At 44.8% G+C, this 23,857-nt stretch overlaps 1 protein-coding gene across 3 annotated transcripts; it reads right to left on the minus strand.

Moving 5' to 3' along the window:
• Window positions 1-1,644: 1,644 nt before the first annotated feature.
• Window positions 1,645-23,841, minus strand: LOC147030874 (paired amphipathic helix protein Sin3a-like). Of its 3 annotated transcripts, XM_085875401.1 has the most exons (8): window positions 23,753-23,830; window positions 23,231-23,416; window positions 10,535-10,739; window positions 9,282-9,388; window positions 5,177-5,366; window positions 4,644-4,877; window positions 4,296-4,448; window positions 1,645-2,792 (listed from the first exon to the last, which is right to left on the minus strand). In XM_085875401.1, exons 3-8 carry the CDS (start codon window positions 10,724-10,726, stop codon window positions 2,784-2,786), a joined length of 885 nt encoding a protein of 294 aa, XP_085731527.1. In that variant the 5' UTR covers window positions 10,727-10,739; window positions 23,231-23,416; window positions 23,753-23,830; the 3' UTR covers window positions 1,645-2,783. The 3 variants fall into 3 exon arrangements, with proteins under 3 accessions (XP_085731527.1, XP_085731529.1, XP_085731526.1); XM_085875403.1 differs by lacking the exon at window positions 23,231-23,416 and having other exon boundaries at window positions 9,282-9,358; window positions 23,753-23,841; XM_085875400.1 differs by lacking the exon at window positions 23,231-23,416 and having other exon boundaries at window positions 23,753-23,841.
• Between the last annotated feature and the right edge of the window lie 16 nt (window positions 23,842-23,857).

Below are 23,857 nucleotides of genomic sequence, written 5' to 3' on the forward strand. Positions count from 1 at the left end.
CAGCAGGCTGATTGGTAAAGGAACACACCCCCTAGTATTCGAAGCAACGAGAAAAGGGACTCGGCGTTGCCTGGCAATGGCCGTCCCTTCTCTCACCCTCTCTCCTCCCACCCATGCCTTTGTTTTAGACTCACACCCCACTGCATCCCCTCCCTCCAGACTCTCACCTCATCCCTTCCCCTCTCTCCCCCCCATCCCTTCTCTTGACTCTCACCCACCCCCTTTCTCTCCCACCTCCTCCGACCCCAACACCCACCAGTGAAGGGAAACGTGAATGGGCATTTCAAGTACCATCACTACCAACACCCTAACTTTCTACTGACTTTCAAGGCTTGCTCTGGACCTCCCCATGAGATTGAAAGAGGCATGAGGAGAAGGAAGAAGGAAGAGTGGTGAAATGAGATCAATGAGATCGTAAGAGAATTGAGAAGGATGAATAGTAAGACTAGTGAAATGATATGATATGATGAGATCCAAAGAGTGGTGAAATGAGATCGGTGAGATCGAAAGAGGATTGAGGAGGAAGAAGAAGGAAGAGTGGTGAAATGAGATCAAAAGACTGGGGAAATGAGATAATGAGATCCAAAGAGGATTGAGGAGAAAGAAGAAGGAAGAGTGATGAAATGGGATTGAAAGAGTGGTGAAATTAGACTAATGAGATGGAATAAGAATTGAAGAGCAAGACGAAGGAAGATTGGTGAAATGAGATCGAAAGAGTGGTGAAATTCTTCTCCAATGGCTTGATTTCCAATCATCAATTTGGATTCAGATCAGGTCACTCCACCCTGGATATGGTGCTTCTGCTCTCTCAACAATGGACGGAGATCCTAAATGCCGGACAGGAAATCCGAGCCTTCCTCCCTCCCTTCTCCCCCACTCCCTTCAATCCCATTCTTCCTTCCAGGTCTTCAAAACAGCTGTTCACCACCACTTCTTATCTTCCCCCATCCAAAACCACGATCTTTTCTACCCCTGCTAATCCACCACAAACCCACCTCCATCAAATTCCTTGCTTTCCTTCCTGAAAGTCCCTGCAATGTCCATCTTTTATACTCCGTGTTCCCCGCCCCATCCCTCTCCCTTCCACAGATCTCCTAATGTCTCTGTTCCCCACTGTTTTGTCCTTCCCACTCCCGTCCCTCTTGTCTCATGCCGCCCCCCCCTTGCTGTGCGTTGTGTGTTAGCTCTCATACGATCTTCAACAAGGTATACAAAAAGAAAAAAAACAAGGGGCCATGTATGATCTATTCCAGCGCCCAAAAGGCTGCAGTCTTGGCACCATTCTGTCTCGAGGATGACAAACATTATCTCATGTTCTTACTCCCCCTTTCCCCTGCATGTTATGGAAGAACTCATGTTGGCTTAATGTTTCGAGTGGTGGGCTTGAGATCCTAGGATCCCGAGTTCAAATCCTGCTCAGCTGTTGAATTAATACCAGATGGGGTTGACTGCCTGTCATCCTTCTAAGGTCAGCAAAATGAGTGCCAGCTTGCTGGTAAACTGTGTCGGAGTGGCGACCCGTCCAGGATTGTGCCCAATAGCCTAGGTGACTGCTTAAGCAGCACCATTGCTCTGCACAGAATATAGTTTCAATGAATGGATGGATATGCATGCACATGTGTGTGAATAAATGACTCAAATGTACAAGAGGAATTGAGAATTCTTTGACACAGGTATCCCTTGTATCAAAATCAGGTCAGAACGCATTGAACAGGAAAACAGCACAATGCATATTTTGATGGAGTACCATATATATTTGTATCGATATTAAAGCTATGTTTCATTAAAGCTATGTTTGTCCCTGCCAGGTATGATATTAAAGCTATTAAATAGCCTGGTGTGTTGGTGCAGTAGTTAGGGCAGTAGCTTGGGATGCAAAAGGTCCTGAGTTCAAGCCCCGTTGGGCCACTGAATTAATACACCAGGAGGTTGACTCAGCCTGTCATCCTTCCGAGGTCGGCGAAATGAGTACCAGTGTACTGGGCCGGAGTATACCCCGGTTAAATAGGTGTACCATATCCCTGTGTCGTAAGAGGCGACCAGGGTTGCGTCAGGAAGGGCATTCAGCGTAAAAAAAAAACATGTGCCAAAATCACCATGCGGATCATATGGATGATCCGCTGTGGCGACCCCTAACGGGAGCAGCCGAAAGAAGAAGAAGAAGAAGAAGATTAAAGCTATGTTTCACAAAATACATGGCAAAAACAACATGGGTGAAATCCAAAAACCAAAGCCATAGAGGCTTTCTCAAACGTTAGTTGAACAAACGGCAACTCTGAGAAAGTGTCATGCACTCATCATGAAAGTATTAACAATTATTCACTCATCGAGACTCGAGAACTGACATATCCGAACATAATTCAAAAGGGAACAAATTCCAAACTCGAAAGGAATTTGAAAAAGGTTTTCTGCCCCCAAAATTTATCAATATACCAATGCTTTCAAATATGACAAAAATAATAATTCCAAGAGTAAAAAGAAAAGAAAAATTCATTTTTCATGCTTATGCGGAGGCCACAAGGAAGGGTTTACAATGCAGTTATCTCACGTGATTGTCACAATGCTATTCTACTACTGCCTTGGCCTGGGACTCCAGCTTCACACGGAATTTTTGCAGCAACACCGAGTGCCGCATCTCGGTTTCGCAAATGATCTTGCATGGTTGCAGGTCTTCCTGGCCCTGACTCAGCATCCAGGCAGATGTGGCCATGTCCATTTCTGCGGTAACGTGCTCGCAGGCCCCACCACACGTTAAACCGTTGGTGCATGCACCACGACACCCATTAGTGTGCCTTGAGGACAGGAACCAAGGCAGTTAGTGGATAAAGTTGAACAATACACAACCAGAATGACAATGTGCATTCATCATATCTCAGCAAAACTAAAAATACATCAGAATGTTCTTCTTTCGTTTTCAGCATAAGGCTGCGGGGTAGCAACATTGGCTGAGGGCACAGCTGTGCTGTTGTTGCAATGCCCTGTTGGTTAGGGGAGGGTAACTCGCCTACTCTTCGCAAGGGACACTGTGGGATCTTCAACGTCCACCAACTCAAGTCAGCAGATGAGACACCCAGTTTAATGTCCAATCGAGGGACGGCACACACATTGATGAATCACCCTGACTGTGAAACACCGGGATGACAACTTATAGCTGGGTTGGGATTCCAACTTCAGCTTAGACAACTCAGCGGCAAGTGTGCATAACTGTAGGCCATCCTGCCAGCCCCATCGATCAGAATAGCAAATGTTCTTGCGAAGAGTTATCTTCTGGGATGAGTAAAACAACAAAAAACAATAAAAGTGTGTGGTGTTGTTGATTAACAAGAGAAATTGCACAGTGACAATGGCAACCCCATAAGGATTTAAAAGAAATTTCAAGAAGAGGGTCAAGACAGGGGGGTGGTGAATGAAGAAATGTTCATGACCATTTTGAGAGATCCCATAATCTTTGTCTCAGCCCAAAGTTTTTATGACTCAAACCACTCCAACAACAGATGTGATAAGATGTCTCTTTGCACGGTTATAATTTTTCTGTTTGATTACAAAGTCAAAGTTTGTGTAAGTAGTTGTTCCTGTCATCGTGGCTGTGGTTTTTGTTGGGGTTTTTAATGTTACAATTAAATTGATTATTAGCTTTGTAACGGTACCATTATTATTATCCTACGACAGCAGGAACCCTTCAGAATAAAGCGTGACAGATACGTGGATGCTACTCCTTTTTGTAGTGGCTACACGTACACTATTACAAAGGTACAAATTGTTTGGCAGTCATTTCTTGCTTCATCCCAATAAATGCCCAGGGTTTTCATTGGAGGAAATACGGTATTTTATAAGACAGTTCCACTCTGGAGAGGATAAGAAGGGCACTCGGTAGAGCACATACCTTCACCACGCAATGCCTGATCCAGGAGAACACACGGGGCCCAATATATTTTTGAGATATCGTGCTATATATCATTTTTGGCCCCATCTCTCAATGATGAAGAATCACCAAAAAATTCTAGTAGCCGGATCCGGATCTTCACCAAAATCGAATCAATTCGTCCTTGTCACACGCACAACCTGCCCACCAAATTTCATCTGAATTTGTCCACGTTTTGAGATATCCTGCACAAAAACAGACAAACAAATAAACAGACAGAAAGGGGTGAAAAGCATAACCTCCTTCACCTTCGGTGGCGGACGTAAAAAGTGAGAAAATTTATGCCACCAATCATGTTCAAAATGAAGAAGAAGAATCCCCAAATGATCATAAGGAAACTAATAATGGAATAAGTCACTAAAAATATACTCACGTGCAATCTACTGTCATCGGGGAGGAACTGGCTGAACTCTGCAAGAAGATCTTCCTGGTTCTTGAATAATCGAGCAACCTCTGCATGGACCTCCTGTGCAGTCAACTTCGGTGTGTAGTTCCCCTGCGATTCCTTCATGTTCCGCTGCTCCTTCTACAAAAAGGAGCATAGATTGTAAAGATGGAACACGATCATTCAAGCTTCTGATTTTGTCTTCACAAAACAGAGAACTTGTTTCCTTGAGATCATGCCCAGCATTGTCGTTTTCTTCGGTACGACTCCCCATGTGCAACGATGGAAGAAGTTTCACATCCACAGGAGGAGAATATAAACAACAAGTGTTCACACCTGGTAGGTTTGTGAAATTTCCAAAAAAGACTTGTAGATCTCAGGCTGGTTCTGGAAGCGTTTTTTTATCTTGTTTAAATAGTTGATAGCATGGTGGAACTCGACAGTGTGTTGTTGTTCGAGGTGCTGGGTGGTGGGAGATGCCAAACAGCAGTTACACGGGACAGGATGCTGAACAGGAAAGCCAGATAGAGATTGTGGCTGTCTAGATGGGTGTGGAGAGTTGAGGAGAAGCTGCACAACAAATACAGGCAGGGTGCACATAATAAATGCTAATTTCCATTCTTATAATCAATTTGAAACATTTAAGCACAAACACCATGGGAGACGTGCACCGATCAAAATTAAAACAAAACAAAACAAAAGATAAATATTCAGCAGTTAAATGTGGAGTCTCACTTGCTCAGAATACAATCGTTAATGTTAACAGCTTTGGGAGTTAATTTGGGTTCGATTTCTATCTTATTGGGGGTTATCGCGATTAGCTTGGCAGGGGGTTGTGTGGGTGAAAGTTGAACGTGTTGTAAGTTCACATTCTGAGGCTGAGTTGTCGCATGCCCCATCTGTTGCGTGGCTTGCGTCGGTGTGGTAACACCGATCAGATCATTCATCTGGACCTCGATCTTATCACCAGGAAGTAAGAAGGTATTGAAACCCATGATCAAGTCGGGATGTCCCTTGAACAAGTTTGAGACACGGCTGATGACACATGGGATGTCAATTCTGCAAAATGATGCAAAAGTGTTACATGAAGAGGACATCCATACATTATTGTCATATATGAGAGTTGGCTTGTTCACCAGCATGACGCACTGAAAAGGGCAAACCATAAAACCCTGGATAGGTGTCTATCACATGTTCAAAAGGGACAAAATCTATCTTTCGACTCAATTTCCATTTCTACAAAAGATTAAAATGTTTTTAATATCCAAAGGAACACCCTTGAAAATTGTTCTGGAGGAAGTTTAACACTGAGGAGGAATGCGTGGCTGGAAGAATCGACATCTCACTCCCTCCCTTCCCATCCCTATGACTTCCTCGAAATAGACAAATGCAGAAAAGCAATCAAACAAAGCAGGTAATTACATATTTAATTTGAATTCGATGTTGCTATTTCACTATCAAGCATGCCGAAGTATCGAAACATGTGGAGAGTCAACTGCATGAGATAAATGTAAAACAATCAAGTTTACTTTACATTCAGTACGTGGAATTTGAAAGCCCTGTACATAGATGGCACACGCTGATGTTTGTGGTTCTGAAGTCAATTACATAAGTCTGGGATTAATATTTTATGGTTAATCATTAATGTAATTAAAATCACTGGGGCAGGTATGTTTACAGATTATGATAACAAGCAGAGTACCCGCCCGACGGGCGATGTTGTTCCAAGCATGCAACATGTTCTTCTGACGCATACTCTTATTTGGGCGGTGCATCGGCAACTGACAGCTCTGTGTAAGCAAAAACAAATAACCCCGGGTTACATGCATGAAGAAAAAAAAACATACCTACTGCTTACACTTCAAAACACCTCACTGCACTGAAAACATGTGGGGACAGGAATACTGCCCTGTAAATGGTGGACACTTGTAATACCCTCTCCCACCTTGAGGCGGAGCTACACAATTCACATTTACATCGAAAATTTGTGGAACCCCCCCCACCCCCCCTCCCCCCAAGACCAGCGGCAAAAGTAAAAACATCCCTCTACATTAATTGGGGTCATGCTGATCCTTTGTAGCAAGTCTGGATGTAATTGGCCCAGAACTGAAGGAAGAGTAGCACGACAAACCCACAAACCCCCCCATGAATTATAGAAAGGATAATAATATGAATTCCCTTACAAGGAACGTTTTTTTCTTACTCTAAAGTCTAAAGCCTGGGATTTGGCAAGTAACATAACTGTAGGCCCCCTGAGAAATTTTTATGAATAATTATTGGTACCCATCCCTCCCTGTCATACCCAACTGCTCCTGGACTTGTCTTTTGCACATGAGAAGGTGGAGAAAGTTCTTTCAACCCTCGACTGATTCTGCTACTGCACTGGACAGCATCAGCTCACGAGTCCTAAAAACCTGCTTGGCTGCTCATGCACATCCTCTCTCTGACCTTTTCAACCTGTCATTTGTGCTTGGTCATCTTCCATCTGCTTGGAAAACTGCCAACATCACTGCATAAACATAAAAAGGTGCAACAACTGATCCCCTTAACCACAGACCTAACAGCTTCCTTCCAATCATCAGCAATGTCATGGAATCCATCATCACAGTCAATATGAAATCCTCCCTTTTCTTCAACAACTTCATCTCAGATCACCAATTTGGTTTCAGTCCAGGTCACTCCACCATGGACATGCTGCTTCTACTCACCCAACAATGGATAGATAAGAGGTCCTCAATGTCAGACGTGAGATCAGGGCCATCTCTTTGGACATGTAATGTGCTTTTGATCGTTTGGCATCCTGACTTGCTCTCCAAACTCTCTGCCGATGGCACCCAAGGCCAACTCCACACTTACTGACTTCCTCTTCACTCGTAGCCAACATGTGGCACTCAATGGAATCCTTTCATCACCTCTCCCTGTCAAGTCTGGAGCATGCCAAGGCAGTGTTCTGAGCATGGTCCTACTCCTGATCTTCATCAAGGATTTCTCTGACTGGAAAATCCTCTTTATCTATTTGCTGATGACTCCACTCTCTGCCGTGACATCCCTCATCCCTCAGAGGCAGGCTGCAGCCTCTTTACTCTCTTCAGACCTTGAAAAAAACACATCTTCAGACCATGTTGGTAAAACACTTGGAATATGTCTTTCAATGCCAACAAATCTCACTATCTCTCTCCAAAAGGACCATCTGGCAACACCATTACCCCTCCCCCCCACTTACTTCCTTCATAATCCTCTTGAGGAAGTTCAGTCATTCAAACTCCTGGGTCTCACTGTCAGCCATGATATTTCTTATGCAAATGACTTTCAAAGTTAGCCTCCAAAATCAGCCACTGACTGGGCCTCCTCCAAAGTCCAAGGTCCTTCCTTGGCATACCTGAACTATCCACCGACAAGGCCTTCATCCACAGCTTGGTGGAGTTCTTTCTGCTCTCCCCTCTGGGCTGGCTCCCCTGCCTCACATCTTGCTCAGCTTGACGCTGTGGAAGCCAAGGCATTTAAGATTATTGGAATCTCCGATGACGAAGTTGAGTCGATGGGCTTATCACTTTGCCATCATAGACAGATCAATGGTCTGTATGTCTTCTACCAACTTCTTTCTTGTGTTGCATCTCCTGCTCTTCCTGTGCTTTGTCCCCGCCAGGTTGCTGCAGGGCTCATTCGGTCCATAATCAACCGCCTTTTAATGAAACTACCTACATCCAGCATCACTGCTCTCCTCCACTCATTTGTTCCTCTTTTTTTTTTCCACCTGTGGAATCAACTTCCACATCCTCTTCAATCTCATTCTTCCCTCCAGGTCTTCAAGATGGCTGTTCATCATCTCAGATCGTCCCCAATCCAAAACAACCATCTTTTCTACCCTTGTTTACCCCACCAAAAACCCTCCTCCTTCCAATTTTCCAGCTTCCCTCCTTGGAGTTTCCTTCTGTATCCATCTTGTCCACCAAAAAATATCTATCTTGTCCACCCAATGCACTCATGTTTTGCATCCTGTTTTTGGCTGTTACGTCCTGATCCGTTCAGTGTGCTAGCCTTTCCACAAGCCTCGACTATAAATAAACATGGGGCAATACCCATGGGTGCTCACCTGGTAGAATAATGATACTGAGGAGGAAATACCTATCTTGGGGGGGGGCAACCCCCCCTCCCCCAAATCCCCTTCGACCCTGATTTTTTAAAAAGCGTGAACAAACTTTGGTACATTACGGGTAATGAACGTTGTGGTCAAGTTTCATCAAAACTGTGTAACATGTAGTTTCGGAGAAGAAAGGAAAAACATATTTTGGGGGGCAAACCACCATGATGAACCCCCTTAAACCCCAATTTCTTTTCATGTCATGAAAAATCTTTGGTACAACATGGGTGATGAAGATGGTGGTAAAGTTTCATCAGAATTGGGTGTCGTTTCTGAGAAGAAGGCAAATACCCATTTTGGGTGGCAACCTCTGAAGGGCCCGATTTTTTTTAATGCCATGAGCAAACTTTGGTACATACAGGGTAACGAAGGTTTTGGCAAAGTTTAATCAAAACCACATGTGTACTTTCAGAGAAGGAGATGCAAGTATTTGTGGACAGATGGACGAGTGGACGGATGACTAGACGGACGGTTGAGGTGCCATCCCATGAGCTCCCCGGAACTACATTCCAGGTGAACAAAAAACAAACAAATAAATAAAAAAACGCAGGAGGCCATTCGGCCCATCAAGCATATGCAATGGTTGCGTACCTATGGCCATTTGTCTGTGCTCTATGCTTTAAAATGCTGAGCGTCAAGCAAAAAAGCAGTATGTACCATTTTAAAATTCTTTGGTACGACTTGACCGAGGTTTGAACCGCCAACCTCTGAGACCTCCTTCTCCAAGATACTCAAACTATTAGACCACCGAATACGTTTAAAACTTTAAGTGATCCCCCAAAAAAACATTGACATAAATAAATCAATAAGCAGCCGATCGTTTGTTTTCCCACCTCTGTGACTTGAATTCCTCCATGATGTGCAGAAAGTCAAGGTAAACCTGGGGCTGGTTCTGAAATTGTAGCTCCACCTGGTCCAAGTAGGTAAATACATATTCATCCTTGGAACAGAAAGTGGAGTAAACTTTTAAAAACAACAACTTTTCCAAAAACATTTAAAAATTAGAAAATATAATTTGATGTGAATCTGCCAATGTTGTAAAAACCTCCACCCACGATGGATCTCAATCAACAGTCACACGTGAAATTAAAGGTCACCAGGGAGAGGGAGGGAGGGAGAGATAGAGATAGCTCGAGATAGAGAGGGAGATAGAAAAAGAGAGAGAATTTCACTTTTGACTCCTTTTGTTGTTAAAAAAAAAAAATACAAAAACGAAAGAGTAAAACAAAGAAAGTTTCAAAAGAATACAACAAAGTCAAAGAAAATCAACTGGAAGAGCACTCAGTTGAGCGCTTACCTCCGCCCCACAATGCCTGATCCACAAGAACATATTGGGCCCATTACATTTTTGAAATATCATGCAACACAGTACGGTATCGTTTTTGGCCCCATCTCTTAATGGTGAAGAAGCACTTGAAAAATTAAATAATTCTCGTATCCAGATCCAGATCTTCACATAACCTCCTTCACCTTCAGTGGCGGAGGTAATAACCCTGGGCACTCACCTGGAAGAATCATGATACTGAGGAGGAGGTTAACATGGGACAGAATCAGCAAAAGTCAACAATGAACCAATGTTATTGCAAATACCTATTTTGAGGGGCAACCCCTCCCCCCCCATAAACCTCAATAGACCCCAATTTTTTTTAAATAGCATGACCAAACTTTGGTACATTTTGGGTGATTATGGTTGTGTTAAAGTTTCATCAGAATTGCATATGTAGTTTCTGAGAAGAAAGCAAATAACTATTTGGGGGGGGGGGCAACCCCCTGTAGACCTCCTTGGAGCCCCATTTTTTTTTAATCCCGTGAACAAACTTTGGTACATCACAGGTGATGAACGTTGTGGTCAAGTTTCATTGAAATTGTGTGTGTGGTTTCAAAGAAGTTGCAAGCGTTTGTGGATGGTCGAATGGACGGACGATACGCCATCCTATAAGCTCCCCGAAACTGTGTTCCAGGGTAAGCGAATCAAGTAATCAAGCCAATCACCAATTAAGTTTCATACAATTGTCACAATCTACTCAAAGTTGGAGAAAAGAAAGAGGGGTTTGGCCAAAAGCCGATCCATACAGCATCGCCTCACCTGGCAGGATGGTGGGCTGGAGGAACTTTGGATACCAGCACTTGGGTGGATGTTCTCAGCCATGGGCTCAGCAACAGGAACAAGAACTCCATGCTGAAGCCGAGGAAACAGGTCCCCACGAGGAGCGATCTGAGGAGGTTGCTGTTCAGTAGTTGTGGTTGCAGTTTCCAGCTCATCCATTTGCTGCTGCATTGTGTACTATACCCTACAAACAATAATTGTTGGTAAAAACGGGGTACCGCCACACAAGGAAAAAATGAGAAGAGTTGAATGCCGTCACACCAGGAAACTCGTGGGCTCTTCCACCGTGGATCGCTGCACATTGCAGTTGGTGCTAAACAACGCAATTGGCCATGAGCTGCGGCCGATAACACTGGACAACAAAAATTTTGTTACTGGGGTGGAAACATATGTTCTAGACTCAATCAAGTATGCTGATTCTGAATCTGAAGTCAGAATTTTCTCAGCACGTCAGGATTTTGAGTTATACATTTGGTCCAATTACAGTGGCTTACCCAGGTAGGTGATTTTGAGTGATCGTAAATTATTATTTTTTGTATTTTTGGTTCAATGATAGCAATTCAACTGTTGTAGAATATTATTTCTCATTAAAAAAAAGAGCTTTATAATGAACTTTAAATTATTCAAAATGGATGAAAACTGACCAAGCTATGAATTTTCAGGTTAAAATTTTCCACGCGGCATTCCAATTTTGCGTGCCGCTTCCGTGTTGAGAGGAGTTATCACTGCTGGTTCCTACAACGGGAGACCAATTCCACAGTCAAGTGCAACAGCAAGCATCTCACACACTTCTGAACAGTGCCTACGCTGACTATATTGAAAGGAAGAGTGTAAACTTGAAGTGTTGTTTCTGAATCACTCACAATGGGGGCAGATTACCCGATCAAGTTTACACCCTTCCGAAGATTACCATGCTGTAATGTTTTAATAACTTGTTTTTCTGTAACTTGTTTATGTACTTGGTTTGTGGACAACACATCTATGCCTGGTGTTGGCTTAATGGTTAGGGTGGTGGGCTTGGGATCCTAGGATCCTGAGTTCAAATCCCACTCGGCTGTTGAATTAATATCAGGTGGTGTTGACTCTGCCTGTCATCCTTCTGAGGTCGGCAAAATGAGTGCGAGTATGCTGGTATCCTGCGTCAGAGTGGTGACGTGTCCAGGATTGTGCCCAATAGCTAAGGAGACTGCTTAGGCAGCACCAATGTTCTGCACAGAGTATGGTCACAATGGATGAATGGATGGATACTACACATTTATACATGGAGATCAACCATTGTTATCTAAATGTGATGTAAAAGTAAATACTAAGCACTGCTATTAGATGTACAATGTGGCAATCTGCAATAATAAAGCATCAAATATAGCATGCTGGGTATCATTAATACATGAACATATTTTGAAAACCTAACGTGCTGGCCAAATTCTGACTACAGATTTGAAATCAGCGGCACAGATTTAGCCAAGAACACCTGCACTTCCCTTAGTAGAAGATGAATTTTTCTTTTTTTGTTTCCCAGTGTAATTATCATTCAATTCGGTGTCACCCACTTGGGAAGTACAATATTAAGGTCTGTAACATAAAATTACGTAATTTTTAAGCCGATAATAATTAATCAATGCTCCCACTTTCAAAAGTGTGGATAGCTATCTTGGAAATGGGAGCAAAATTGGCTGTTTCATGGGGGAGTGGGGTGGATTTGATCAGCAGCGAGCAATGGATGGTTGGCTCATTAGAATCTTGACCAATCGTCGGCAGCGATTCACTGAATACGATTAGACGCAGACAAGATGGCTGCACATACACAGACGATTCGAGAGTGCAAAATTAAGTGTATTATCCATGTTTTTGACAATAACCTTTGGAATGTGATTTCATTTTATGAAACGTCGTTGGCCAGGGTTTGCGAACTTGCGAAGTAGTGGGACAAACTCACTAGAGTTGAGAAGAAGGTGGCCAAACAACGGCAAGACTTGTTCCAGCAAGCTAGGTTTTTAAAGTCCTGTTTATCTCAAGCAATGGTTTTTCCTTGTGTTATCTGTTGCATCAGTTTTCTGTCCGACAGGAGGAAGGTGCAAATATCTCGACTTTGGTTTTCCCATTTGGGATGAAATTCCATAGTAATACAGGAAATGGAGTGACTTGGACATTAAAATTAATTCCCCTTCAGAATCTTTCCAATAACATCACCACAAGCCACCGCAAAGCATTGTGCTTTAACCGTGCTTTGAATAGGTCACATGGCAGGCCCGATGTCATGACGAGCAGAAGGAAAGAGAGGGACAAAATGAAAGGTAAGGGGAGAGAAGAGAGGAACAGAGGAAACAGAGTGGGAAAATAGGAGAGGGGTGGAAAGGGAGAGAGTGGAGGGCATGGAACAGAACACAATTGTAAGGGAGTTTATCTCGCCCAACATCATTTTATTTTGAGTTGCAATTTGAAGAGTGGATGAGTGCTTATATGTGTAAGATCATATATGTGCTTACAATGTGCAATCCTACAAATACAGTATTTTCATTTTGCTAGCTCTGATATAAAATGTTGCTTTCATTGAATTCCCATGATACCCATCCAAAGGCTGGGTCACTTGCTCATGCTTTATATAGTGCCTGACTGCATAATTACATTCGATGAACAACGTATAAACCATACAAATGGCTATTTTTTTCTTCCAGACAGCCACAGTATTGATCCAGCCTTTGGATATCACTGCGTTTGTTAGAGCCGGTTCACTGATAAAGCAAAAAACGGAACGTGGCGTAGCCTGCAAGGAACGGGCCACTGAGGCTGGTGTACCTGAAGCCCCCCAAATGGATGAAGTGGATAAAGCTCCCTTAACTCCATCTCCAAAGTAATATCTGAGATCCCATGATGTCGCAGCACCTCTCAATCAAGTAAATTGGAGGTCAGCCAACATTTGCATCATTGTTTGCAAAAAGGAATACCAAAGAGAGGAGCCACAATCTAAACACGCAACTGAAAATCCTACGCATGTCCAGGCTCTTAGATATATTCATCTCTGTGGCTCAAAAACATGAGGGACTTGATGCATTAAGCTACAGGTATGAAGCAGTTTCAGAATCTCAGTTTTTGTGTTGATAACTCACTTCACAGATACATTTCTGTGCTTTTCACAGAAAGTCATCAGACGATATCATGCGTGCCCAAGCTCATGATCTCTTTGATTTTCAGATCCAGCAGGCTGATGGTGAAATTCCCGCAACTTGAATACCACTCGAAGACGAAGAAATCTTCTAGTGATATGGTATTCATTGAGTACCTTGAAGCTGTCCTTGCAGCTGAACAGCTGTCGCTATCCAACACTGACACAGAAACCTTCACTCTTAATGATGCAGAGGAGTCGAGAATTCCAGCCAAAGCAGATGTGTCTCTTCATTCCCTTTTCACATCTGCTCTGATGCTTCATAGGGAATTGGCTGGAAGTCAAGGTGTGCAGGGACCGTGGCATCAAACGTCATGCAATTTCACAGTTGAGGCAGTGAAAAATATTATCAAAGTACCCCTCTTCAATATGCTGACCTCAGCCATCAGCACATCTGCTGAAGCCACTAAGATGAATAAGATGAATATGTGGTGCCACTAATGTATTCCATCTCAAACTGCAGTCAATGCTACATGGCACAATATACTGGAACCTAAGAGAACCAAACAGACTTTCAAGTCACTTTGGCTGGATCTCACTATGAGGCACCTTGCCGAATCATCTCAGGTGTTGCAACTCCTCAGTAAATTGGGACATTGGGCATTTTATCACAGTGCATTAAGGATTCGATACTGCTCTCCCTCAGCTGCAGTTAACCTTGGGAGAGGCTCACATCCCAGCAGGATTTGAGAAAGCCGTCCCTATAACACTTCTGTGAAACAACCCAGATTTTGGAGAAGGGACTGCATCAGGACAAGTAATTACCCACCAGATTAATGGCATCATGATCCAGGTATCGCATGGTGGTGTTGGCGAATATCCCGGTCGGCTGGAAATAAGCACGTCAGCGAACTCTGGATGTAGCCTCGTCAACCCTCATTCACTACCAGCCCACAAGGAGGGCTGGCCCTTTTAATAACGCGACTGATGTTGGCAAGATCGCCGAGAAGATGTATACCAGGTTCCATTGCTCAACTTATCTTTGGGACGTGGGGCTATGTTTTGATGAAGTTTGGAGATTGAGGTGAGCAGAAACTTCCTGGATGGACTGGCTTCAACAATTGGTCGATTGATGGTTAATCGGTGTGACACCCAGATATACGATCGTGCTACTTATTGTTCGTTTTATATTTGAAACAGTATTTCATGATGGCTGCTGAAGCAGGTAAAATTGTCTCATTATAGTACATTTAATTGAGCATAAATTTTAGAATGAATGGATGCTCCGATCCAGCCTGGCAAAAGTGGTTTGTTTCTGTACCTGCTCTGAGACTTTAGCTCACACATGGGTGTGCCATGGCGTAGTAAGATTCCACAATCTACATCAATGGATATTTTTACAGTCATAACTTCCTGCCTATTCCTAAGTCCATGATGTAAATGCCACGTTGGTCCTTACATCTTGCACTCCATCAGAATATCACTTTCTTTGTACATATGTGGTGTCCGAGTTGATATCCAATTATTTCAACCTTATTGGCGACCATCAATGGATTGCATGAACTCATTACCCACCCCACATTCACAACTGGCTCCTCCCACTGACATCTGGATCCACCTCAATCAGATGCCAGAAACTGCCATTGATCAGTGGATGCCAGTCATGTACCTCAAGCAGAGACTTGGCCTGGATCCTCAATTGTGTCGTCAGCCATATGGGATATGGTAGGCTACCTTGTTCCCCATAATCTGTGCTTCGGATAAAGTAGACCTTACTTGGTACTCCTCGTGAGCATTGCAGGAGCATCAGAGGATCATGAGTAGCATTCAAGGCAGGGTTAAGAGGTCTGGAAGTTTCCATGTACGAAATACACACAGACACCCTCTATTGCGAGAACTGGATCCCTTTTTAGATCCTCGTGGAGGATCTCCAAGTCTTACTTACGTTGTTGTTGTTGTTCTTCTTCTTCTTGTGGACTTTTTTGTTTCACAGCCTCCAGTTTTCATCGAAACTTCCTGAAACTTGGCATATATATGTAAAAATACCCTGCGCAGACAGTAACCATCTCCGATTTTGAAAATTCCTCATAGAAAAAAAAGTTATGACGTCAAAATATCTCCGCGAATGGAAATCGCCTAAAAAATTATCTCCGAATCTAGGCAAGCTTTTTGAATTCTGTTTGCGGGAATCGAACAGGGCATTAACAGAGATGAATTACCGCACATACGATACATCACTTTGACGTCATATAAATTTTTATGACGTCATTCCTATTTTTTGACATTTTTTTGTTTCACAACCCAGAGTTTTCATCGGATCTTTGTGAAACTTGCCATGTATATGCAGAAAGCCCACGCGCAGGTAGTAACCATCTCCGATTTTGGAAATTCTTCCTACAAAAAAAAAGTTGACGTCATAATATCGCCGCTAATGGCAATCGCCTATACCATTATCTCCGAAACTAGGCAAACTGTTTGAATTTTGTTTGCGGGAATCAAGCCGGGCATTAGCACAGATAATTTATCGCAAACCTGATACATCACAATGACGTCGTATTCGTTTTTATGACGTCATCATTAAGAGGACGAGGATCTTAGCTCATTTGAGCTTGTTGTGAAAATGACCTATTTTCATTAGCTCAACCTCATAATCCAATAAAGCCTGAGTACTGAGGTTACATATACTGAGAACATGATGGACGGGTGACGGCAGGCTGTCGAAATCTCATGGCAATTGGAGCCGATCTGGAGGAATGAGAGCCTCACGAAAATGGCTACTTAAGGCCCGGTCACACCTTGACGTTTTAGCCAGCGATGGCAACGTATTAAAATGTATGTAAAACGCTGGCTGACGTTGAACTTTTGATGTTTTTTTTTTTTTAAGATTCGGACGTATTCATAACGAGTTGGTCGTATGCATAACATATTAGTAATGGACACAACGTTTCTTTGTGTTATAGATAACTTATACCAACGAATGCTGAACCTGTTGTTGGCCTACACAACCTATGCCCAACGATAGTCGAACTTCGGCATAGCGCGTTGCACGCATCGCCGACGATGTCGTGACGTAGCCTATTAAAAGGCTGACGCACAACGATTCGAATCATAACTGCCGTAGAAATGGAAGTGACAACATCGCGGTCACACCTTGGCGATCTTGCCAGCGTATGCCGACCTAAGAAAAATGTGTCTAAAACGTTGGGGGCACGTCAAATACGGTATGAGTAAGTTTGGTATACGTGAGTAGAACGCTAAAGTACGCTATCATACGTCGTAGTAAGTAGAGTACGTCAAGAAATTTTAAACATGTTCAAAATTTTACGACGTACTCTGCGTATGACACACGTTCCACATGCGATGGGGATAAGTTGTACACACGATATGTGGACGCTTACACACGTCCACAAAGGCTACTTATAAGCTACTCATAAGTCGAAACACGTCGCGGTAATGTCTTTTTTACGCAAAACTTATTTCTAACTTATGTTTGACGTGCTTTGAACCAATTCTTTACGTAGTCCCAACACACATCGACGTATGTAGACGTATTCCAATGACGTCTTCCGGTCGACAAAAAAAAAATAAATGAACGTGTTTCCAGCTTACAACTGCCATATAAAGACGTGTTCCCAGCGGTTTTGGGAATTGGTATATAAAAATGGTGTTCATGAAAGGGGAACCCAATAGTGTTTTCGAGTCCTTTTTGAGTCGATGTCCATGTCAGCAGTAACAGTATCAGTATCAGTATTAGTATTAGTATTAGTAGTAGTTTGTTCATGTTGGCAGTAGTAGGTGAGTGTGAGGGGGAGGGTGTGGGTTATGATGGATCCTCCTTGCGTCCACGTGTCCACGGGTAGGTTCATAGGCTGCCACTCAACGATTTAAATGGCTGCATCTCCACTATTGAAAGTAGACGCTTGCGCTCAAAAATTGGATTTTTTTTACACTCAACGACTTTTAAACGGTACCACTCAGCTAATTTCATTGTTTACAATGAACGATTTAAATTGCAGTCACTCGCCTTTGTTTTTTGACGCTGGGGTTTGAAAATTTGAAGCGTTTCTTCTGAAAGTGTTAAAACGCTCAAACTCGACTATTTTAAATAGACGCTGCCGATGGACAATTGGAATCATAGCCAAGCTAGACATCGAAGTGTGAACATCCTCGTCATGCCGAAGAAAAGTTTGAAGAATGCTGTAAATAAGTGTCCTGGCCGTGGCCGTGGACGCTGACGCAAGGACGATCCATTATACCGATGTCTTTCAGCCTATGAGTAACTTAAAAGTAACGTCTGTCGATGTGTGGCAACGATCGCGTAACGTGCCAACAACACGTTAATCATAGGTTAGAAAGAAGTTTCGGGTACGCTAAACATTACCTCGGCGTGTCTCAACTTATGATTAACTTACAAGTAGCATGTGTTGATGTCTGTCAACGATCGCAGACCGTGCATACAACTTGTGGCCAGCGTAGCGGAACGTGCGAGTCATACGCCGGCATACGTCGTGAAATTTCAAGCATGCAAAAATTTGAGGACAACCGAAAAGTACAACGTTTAAAGCCAACGTACAACGACGTATGGCAGTGTTTTTCAGCGTGCTCTCAATGTTATCAAAACTTACCTATAACGTATTCAACGTGTGCCAGCGTTTTAGAAAAAAAACTTCAAAAATCGGCATACGTTGGCTAAAACGTCAAGGTGTGACCGGGCCTTTAACGACAATTTCTCGATTTATAATACTCCGCAAGGAAACGAAGAACCCATTGGGCATCGGCAACGCAGTGAGCCAACACAGCTCAAGTAAAGAATCGAGACTAAATGGCAATGGAAATGAAAAAACAATGGGAGGGTTGAGAGGAAATGGCGGTGCCGGACGATCAGCAACCTGTAATGGCGGCGAACAAACCATTTCAAACTCGCACAGCGCCACCATGGTTAAAGGGAATCCCCAATGGAGCACTGAGGCCAAACACCAGTCTTGGTGAGGTTGAAAGCAACTTTAATAACACACACGATACAACGTGCCCGGCGAGGCCAAACCTTCCACGATACAGCACCCCTGCACGGTAACCCCGTGCACCACGCTCGCACGATGGATTAAACCACGTACTCTAGTGGCGTAACCACTTTTCCCCCTCCCCCTTTTTTTTTTTACGAGGTCATTTATCGACTATCATGCTTGGTGTTATAAATGAAGGAAGTAGGTGACAGTACATGGCTTCAAATACTGAGGCAGAGCACACAAAGTAAAACAAGGATAATGGTCACTTAACCTGGAGGAGGTCACATAAATCATGTACCAGTCAATCTGATATACTGAGACCATCACCGGGTAGACTGCCCTCCGGTCTCAGGGATTATTTTGCCCCATGACAGTTCCTGCAAGCATTGTGACCACAATATGACTCGAAGCATCCAAAATAAAATTCTTGAAGTGTTTGGGCTGGTAACGTACACGGTTGGAGCGTTTTGGTGTCCAGACGGTTGGGGACAATGTTGGATGTTCCTCACAGGTGTCGCCGATGGCTTTGGAGTAACCAGGTCTAGAGGTGTCAAGCCTCGGGGATGCATCAGAACCTAGATCTGGTACCTGGCTACTAGGGCTTGGGAAGGATTCAGCACTGTCGGCAGGCGAAGACAGCTCATAGGGGATGAATGGGGTGTCTGGTGGTTTTGTTGCTGGTTGGAGGCATACGTCCTCGGTTTGTTGTGCAACACTATATCCCCGATTGCGAGGGAGTGGGAGCGTATCCTTCCAGTAGTCTGGGACTTTGTAGCATTCAGACTTTTTCACCCGATAAGCTGCACTCCTCAATTGGGACCCCACAAATTTATGTATGTTGCACCAGGGTCCATCGATGGCAGAGACGAGGTAGCGGTTTTTTGCGCATGACTTGTTACGATCAGAGTACAAATAGATCAAATCACCGACTTCCACTGACACATTGGGCTTGACGGACCCCGTGGGTGCCTTCGACTTCTCAATATGGGGGTGGTTAATGGAACGAAGATGGTGTTGGGCTTGTATCACTTGTAAGTCCGAGAAAGGGATTTGTTGATTGGTGAACTGATCCCGCTGGCACCACATCTCTCGGGCCGAAAGTCCCCATGCACGAACTCGTGAGTTCATACTGGCGGTGGCCAGTGCAAGGGTTAGTGGAGTTACTGGTCCTCCCATCGGCTCCTGTCGTAGAAGTTCGTCTTCACATTCACGAACTGCCTTCTCGGCGATGGGATTCTTGTTGGGATTTTTAATGTGACCAATCTCGATGCACATCCGGTGATGTTTAAGAAGCTCATCGTGGACCAGACGTGTGCCGGATCCGGATCGGTGCGGATGACAGCAAGTGGTCCATCCAATGCTGTGTTTTTTGACAGAACCATCCGTCACGATCAATAGCTGATCACTTGGACGAGGAAGAGTAATTGTACGAGTTGACAAAAGAGCAGCTTGGGCTCTGTGGAAGGCAGAATGTAACTCATCAGTCCACACAACTCTGTCCAGTGATTGGTATCCAGCCACAACATCATCCAAGGGGGATAAGAGCGCGGAGCAGTTGGGGATAACACGAGCGAGAACCTTATATGCCCCAATAAAGGATCTCATTCCCCTGACCTTCTCAGGAGCCGAACAAATATAAAGTGTAGCCACACGGTGTGGGCTGACCTGGATAGTACCATTAGACCAGATCCATCCTAAGATGGTGGTGCTCTTTGGACATACAGCTGTCTTCGTAGCAGAGAGGCGAAGTCGACATTTACGCAGAGCCTGCAACACCATTCTCCAGTTCTGGAGAAGTTCGTCCAATGTGTCACCACCGCAACAGAGGTCGTCAGCGAGTTTGGCGACGGTCCCCTTCTCTAAGAGATCACCAAGGACGCGACACATGAGTTCTCCGAGTGCTGTCTCTGATCCAGGCATACCCATAGCGGATCTGGTAGACACACGTATTCCCCGGAAGGGTGTGGCTACACCGCAGTACTTCATGGACTGGCGAGATAATGGGATTTGGTAGAAGGCACTCGTAAGGTCGGTAGTAATTAGATACTTCCACTGAACAATTTTGTGGAGGATGGAATCTACGTTTGGCATAAGAGAGGGTTGGGGCTTGCTGTATCGGCCCACATCAGCAAAGGCTGTGACGAAGCGGAACCCACCACTGGGCTTCTTGATCAAGAATGAAGGATTCAGGTATTCTACAGTAATCCCCATGTCCTCAGGGCGAGCAAAGACTCCAAGCTTTTCTCGTTCATCAAATTTGTGTTGTCGTTCACGCAGTTTATCTTGCGCATACTGTGGTAGACGGCCTTTGCGTTGTGGAGGCTGAACGGGGCCCATGTTAACAACAGCCTCAAAGGGGCCTGCAGCACCATTGTAGCCTTGGAACACTGGGTCAAACACTTCATCATACTCTTCAAGAAGGGCACAAAACTTTGATCGTGTGTCAGGAGCGAACATGTTGTCAGGGTCGAGGGTGACAGTCGAAGTGTCCTGAGAGTGAAGTGAGTGTGCGTTTTAATTTGGGGGGGGGCTGGTCTCGGTATAGTCATCTGGGTGTTCTTGGGGTATGTACACAGGGCGGATTTGGCAAAATTGCTCATGTCGTTTGAGAACTTGTGGTTCGTTAGTTAAATTGGTGATCCGAACCTTCCCGCTGATGCTTCGCAGGGTGGATTGAGATGTCATTTGACTCCATGAAAGGTGTTCCTGCAAGTACTTGTACGTCAAGATTTTCGACAACCAGGCCCTCAAACTGAAATTCTCTTCCGTCGCGAGTCAGTGTCAGTCTGGTCTCACCAACCACTTTAAGAGGGGAAGACACATCAGCCTGACGAGCGGACTGTGCACTCTTCTGAATCTTGGCTCCAAACCTCCTTACGGTTGTCTCACGAATCAGGTTACCCGTGGCCCCACTGTCGATGGTAACTCGGGTTGTGTGGTGGCCGTGGAAGGTGTCTTGATATGGAGACTGGCGAGTCTGGACACGCGAGATAGTGGACGGTTCTGTATAGTCTATGTTATTAACTACCTTGCCCATATGGGCATATGTTTTGTCTCCAGACTCGTCGTCTGACTCTTCAGTTATGTCAGCCACATGGCGTGCTCTGGCGATGTACCGACGATCTCGTTCGGGGAGGAAAGGACACTCACTGAGGAAATGACTGTAATCAGTGCGGCGTACTTGTTTGCAGAGGGGACAGGACTTCATCAGGTTGTTGGAACGAGTCCCCGAAAAGACTTGAGGAGGTTTTGACGATGATGGGAACGATGCCGGGCGGGGGACCTGTGGTCGAGACGTTGAAGTGCGAAAGAACATTGTATCTTCAGCAGCATGGAGCTCATCTAATGGTAAGTCAAGCGCCTGGGATATCTCCGGTTTGATGGAGGCTAAAGTGCGGAACCCGAGTTCAGTTCCATAGCGTTGTTTGACGAGTCCGGGGAGTCCACTGTGGACAAGGCGAAGCCATGTGAGCACAGTAAAGTTCTCCAACGAGGGTGGAGGTTTGAGAGTTCAGACTTGAGATGAGAAAGATGTTGTTTTCTGGCTCTCCTGAGGGTAGATACACACTTGTTCCGAGCTTTGTGGAAAGAACTGAGATTGCCCTCAGTTGGGTTTGCTTTCCATGAGGCAAAGGCAAGTTGTTTCAGGACAACTGCCTCGCCACAAGCTTCAGTAAACCAAGGGCGGGAGGAAGGGTAAGACAACTGAACACGAGAGGGGATAAATCTGTGCATGAGGGAGAGCAAGTTTCTTTGAAAGAATTCCCAGGATGAGTTGATGTTTGAGAAAGTAGTGATAGGAGACCAGTCTGTCAGTTTGATGGCTACTCGGAGACCCTGCCAGTCGGCTTGAGTGAAATGCCAGACTCGACGGCGGTGAGGTGGTTCTCTGATAACAGCCAGAGAGATGTCCACTTTGACAAGGACGTGGTCAGAAGAACCAATTGGAGCGAAGGGAGGGAGATAATTCCTCATCTTCCGTGATCGCCTGCTTATGGTGGAAGATGCTGCCATCTTGTCGAAGCAAGTTATCCTCCACAAACGCCATCAGGCGTTGGTATAAGTCTTCATGGCGCTCTTCGGGGTTATGGCGTATCGCTGCGAAGTCAATGAAGTGTGCGCCTGTCGACTGGAATCCAAAATGTTGTCGAATCGATTGCCATATGTTGACTACAGAGGTGGAGTTTCGGACCATGGTGTTGCGGGATATCACAGGGCAGTAGTTTGCAATCTGACCCAGCATAAGTTCCAGTACGGTGACTTTCTGTTGGGCAGAGTGACGCTGCACAACGGGGACATCCTCACCATCATCCACAAGTCCACGAAGAGGGAACGCTCTGCTCTTCTTCTCCCACGTGACGCCCTCAGTGAGGAAGGGAGCAAAGTTGGGATCGAGTGATAAAATATAAAGAAAATTGTCTCCAATTTTCAAACGAGTTCACCGTTTCACTCTTGCTAAGTGACCACTGCTTCGGTGCACGGCGTGTGGTGGCCATTTTGACGCCGGGCACGTTGTACAGACGATGTTTATGACACAGCTACAGAGTGAGCTCGTTGGCCGCTCACCTTCTTGTGAGTTGCGATTGGGGTTCGAAGATGGCTCTCGTAACGGGGACGTTCTGCCGATCGCTGTCTCCGGGGTGAAGAGTGCGTGGAATCGTATCCCGACGCTGCCACCACGCCACGATGGTTAAAGGGAATCCCCAACGGAGCACCGAGGCCAAACACCAGTCTTGGTGAGGTTGAAATCGACTATAATAACACACACGATACAACGTGCCCGGCGAGGTCAAACCTTCCACGATACAGCACCCCTGCACGGTAACCCCGTGCACCACGCTCGCACGACGGATTAAACCACGTACTGTACTGGCGCAGCGATCGTTCAGTCGTACAGCGTCTCTGGCACCCACAGTGGAGAGCGCAGTAAATGAAAATAGAAGAAAATCTGACAGAATTAAAAACTACAAGTGAAGAAAAATGGCAAAAGACGCGTGCCAGACACGCAGGGTACGGACGTGACGCCAAAATCGCCCAAATAAAACTCAGCCGCAGAAACATTAACCAATCCACTTCAAGTCGGAATACCGTCAGTTGGAGGTGATTATCCCGCCCTTCGTGTCGAAGTTCAGTGAAATGGTGGGTGTAAAATACTCAGGACTCCATGTTGGGCCAGACCGGAAGTGACGTATA

Source organism: Eptatretus burgeri, chromosome 3, assembly GCF_056783735.1.
Source record: "Eptatretus burgeri isolate ZD-2024b chromosome 3, Ebu_testis_v1, whole genome shotgun sequence".
In the NCBI taxonomy this organism is placed as follows: domain Eukaryota; kingdom Metazoa; phylum Chordata; class Myxini; order Myxiniformes; family Myxinidae; genus Eptatretus; species Eptatretus burgeri.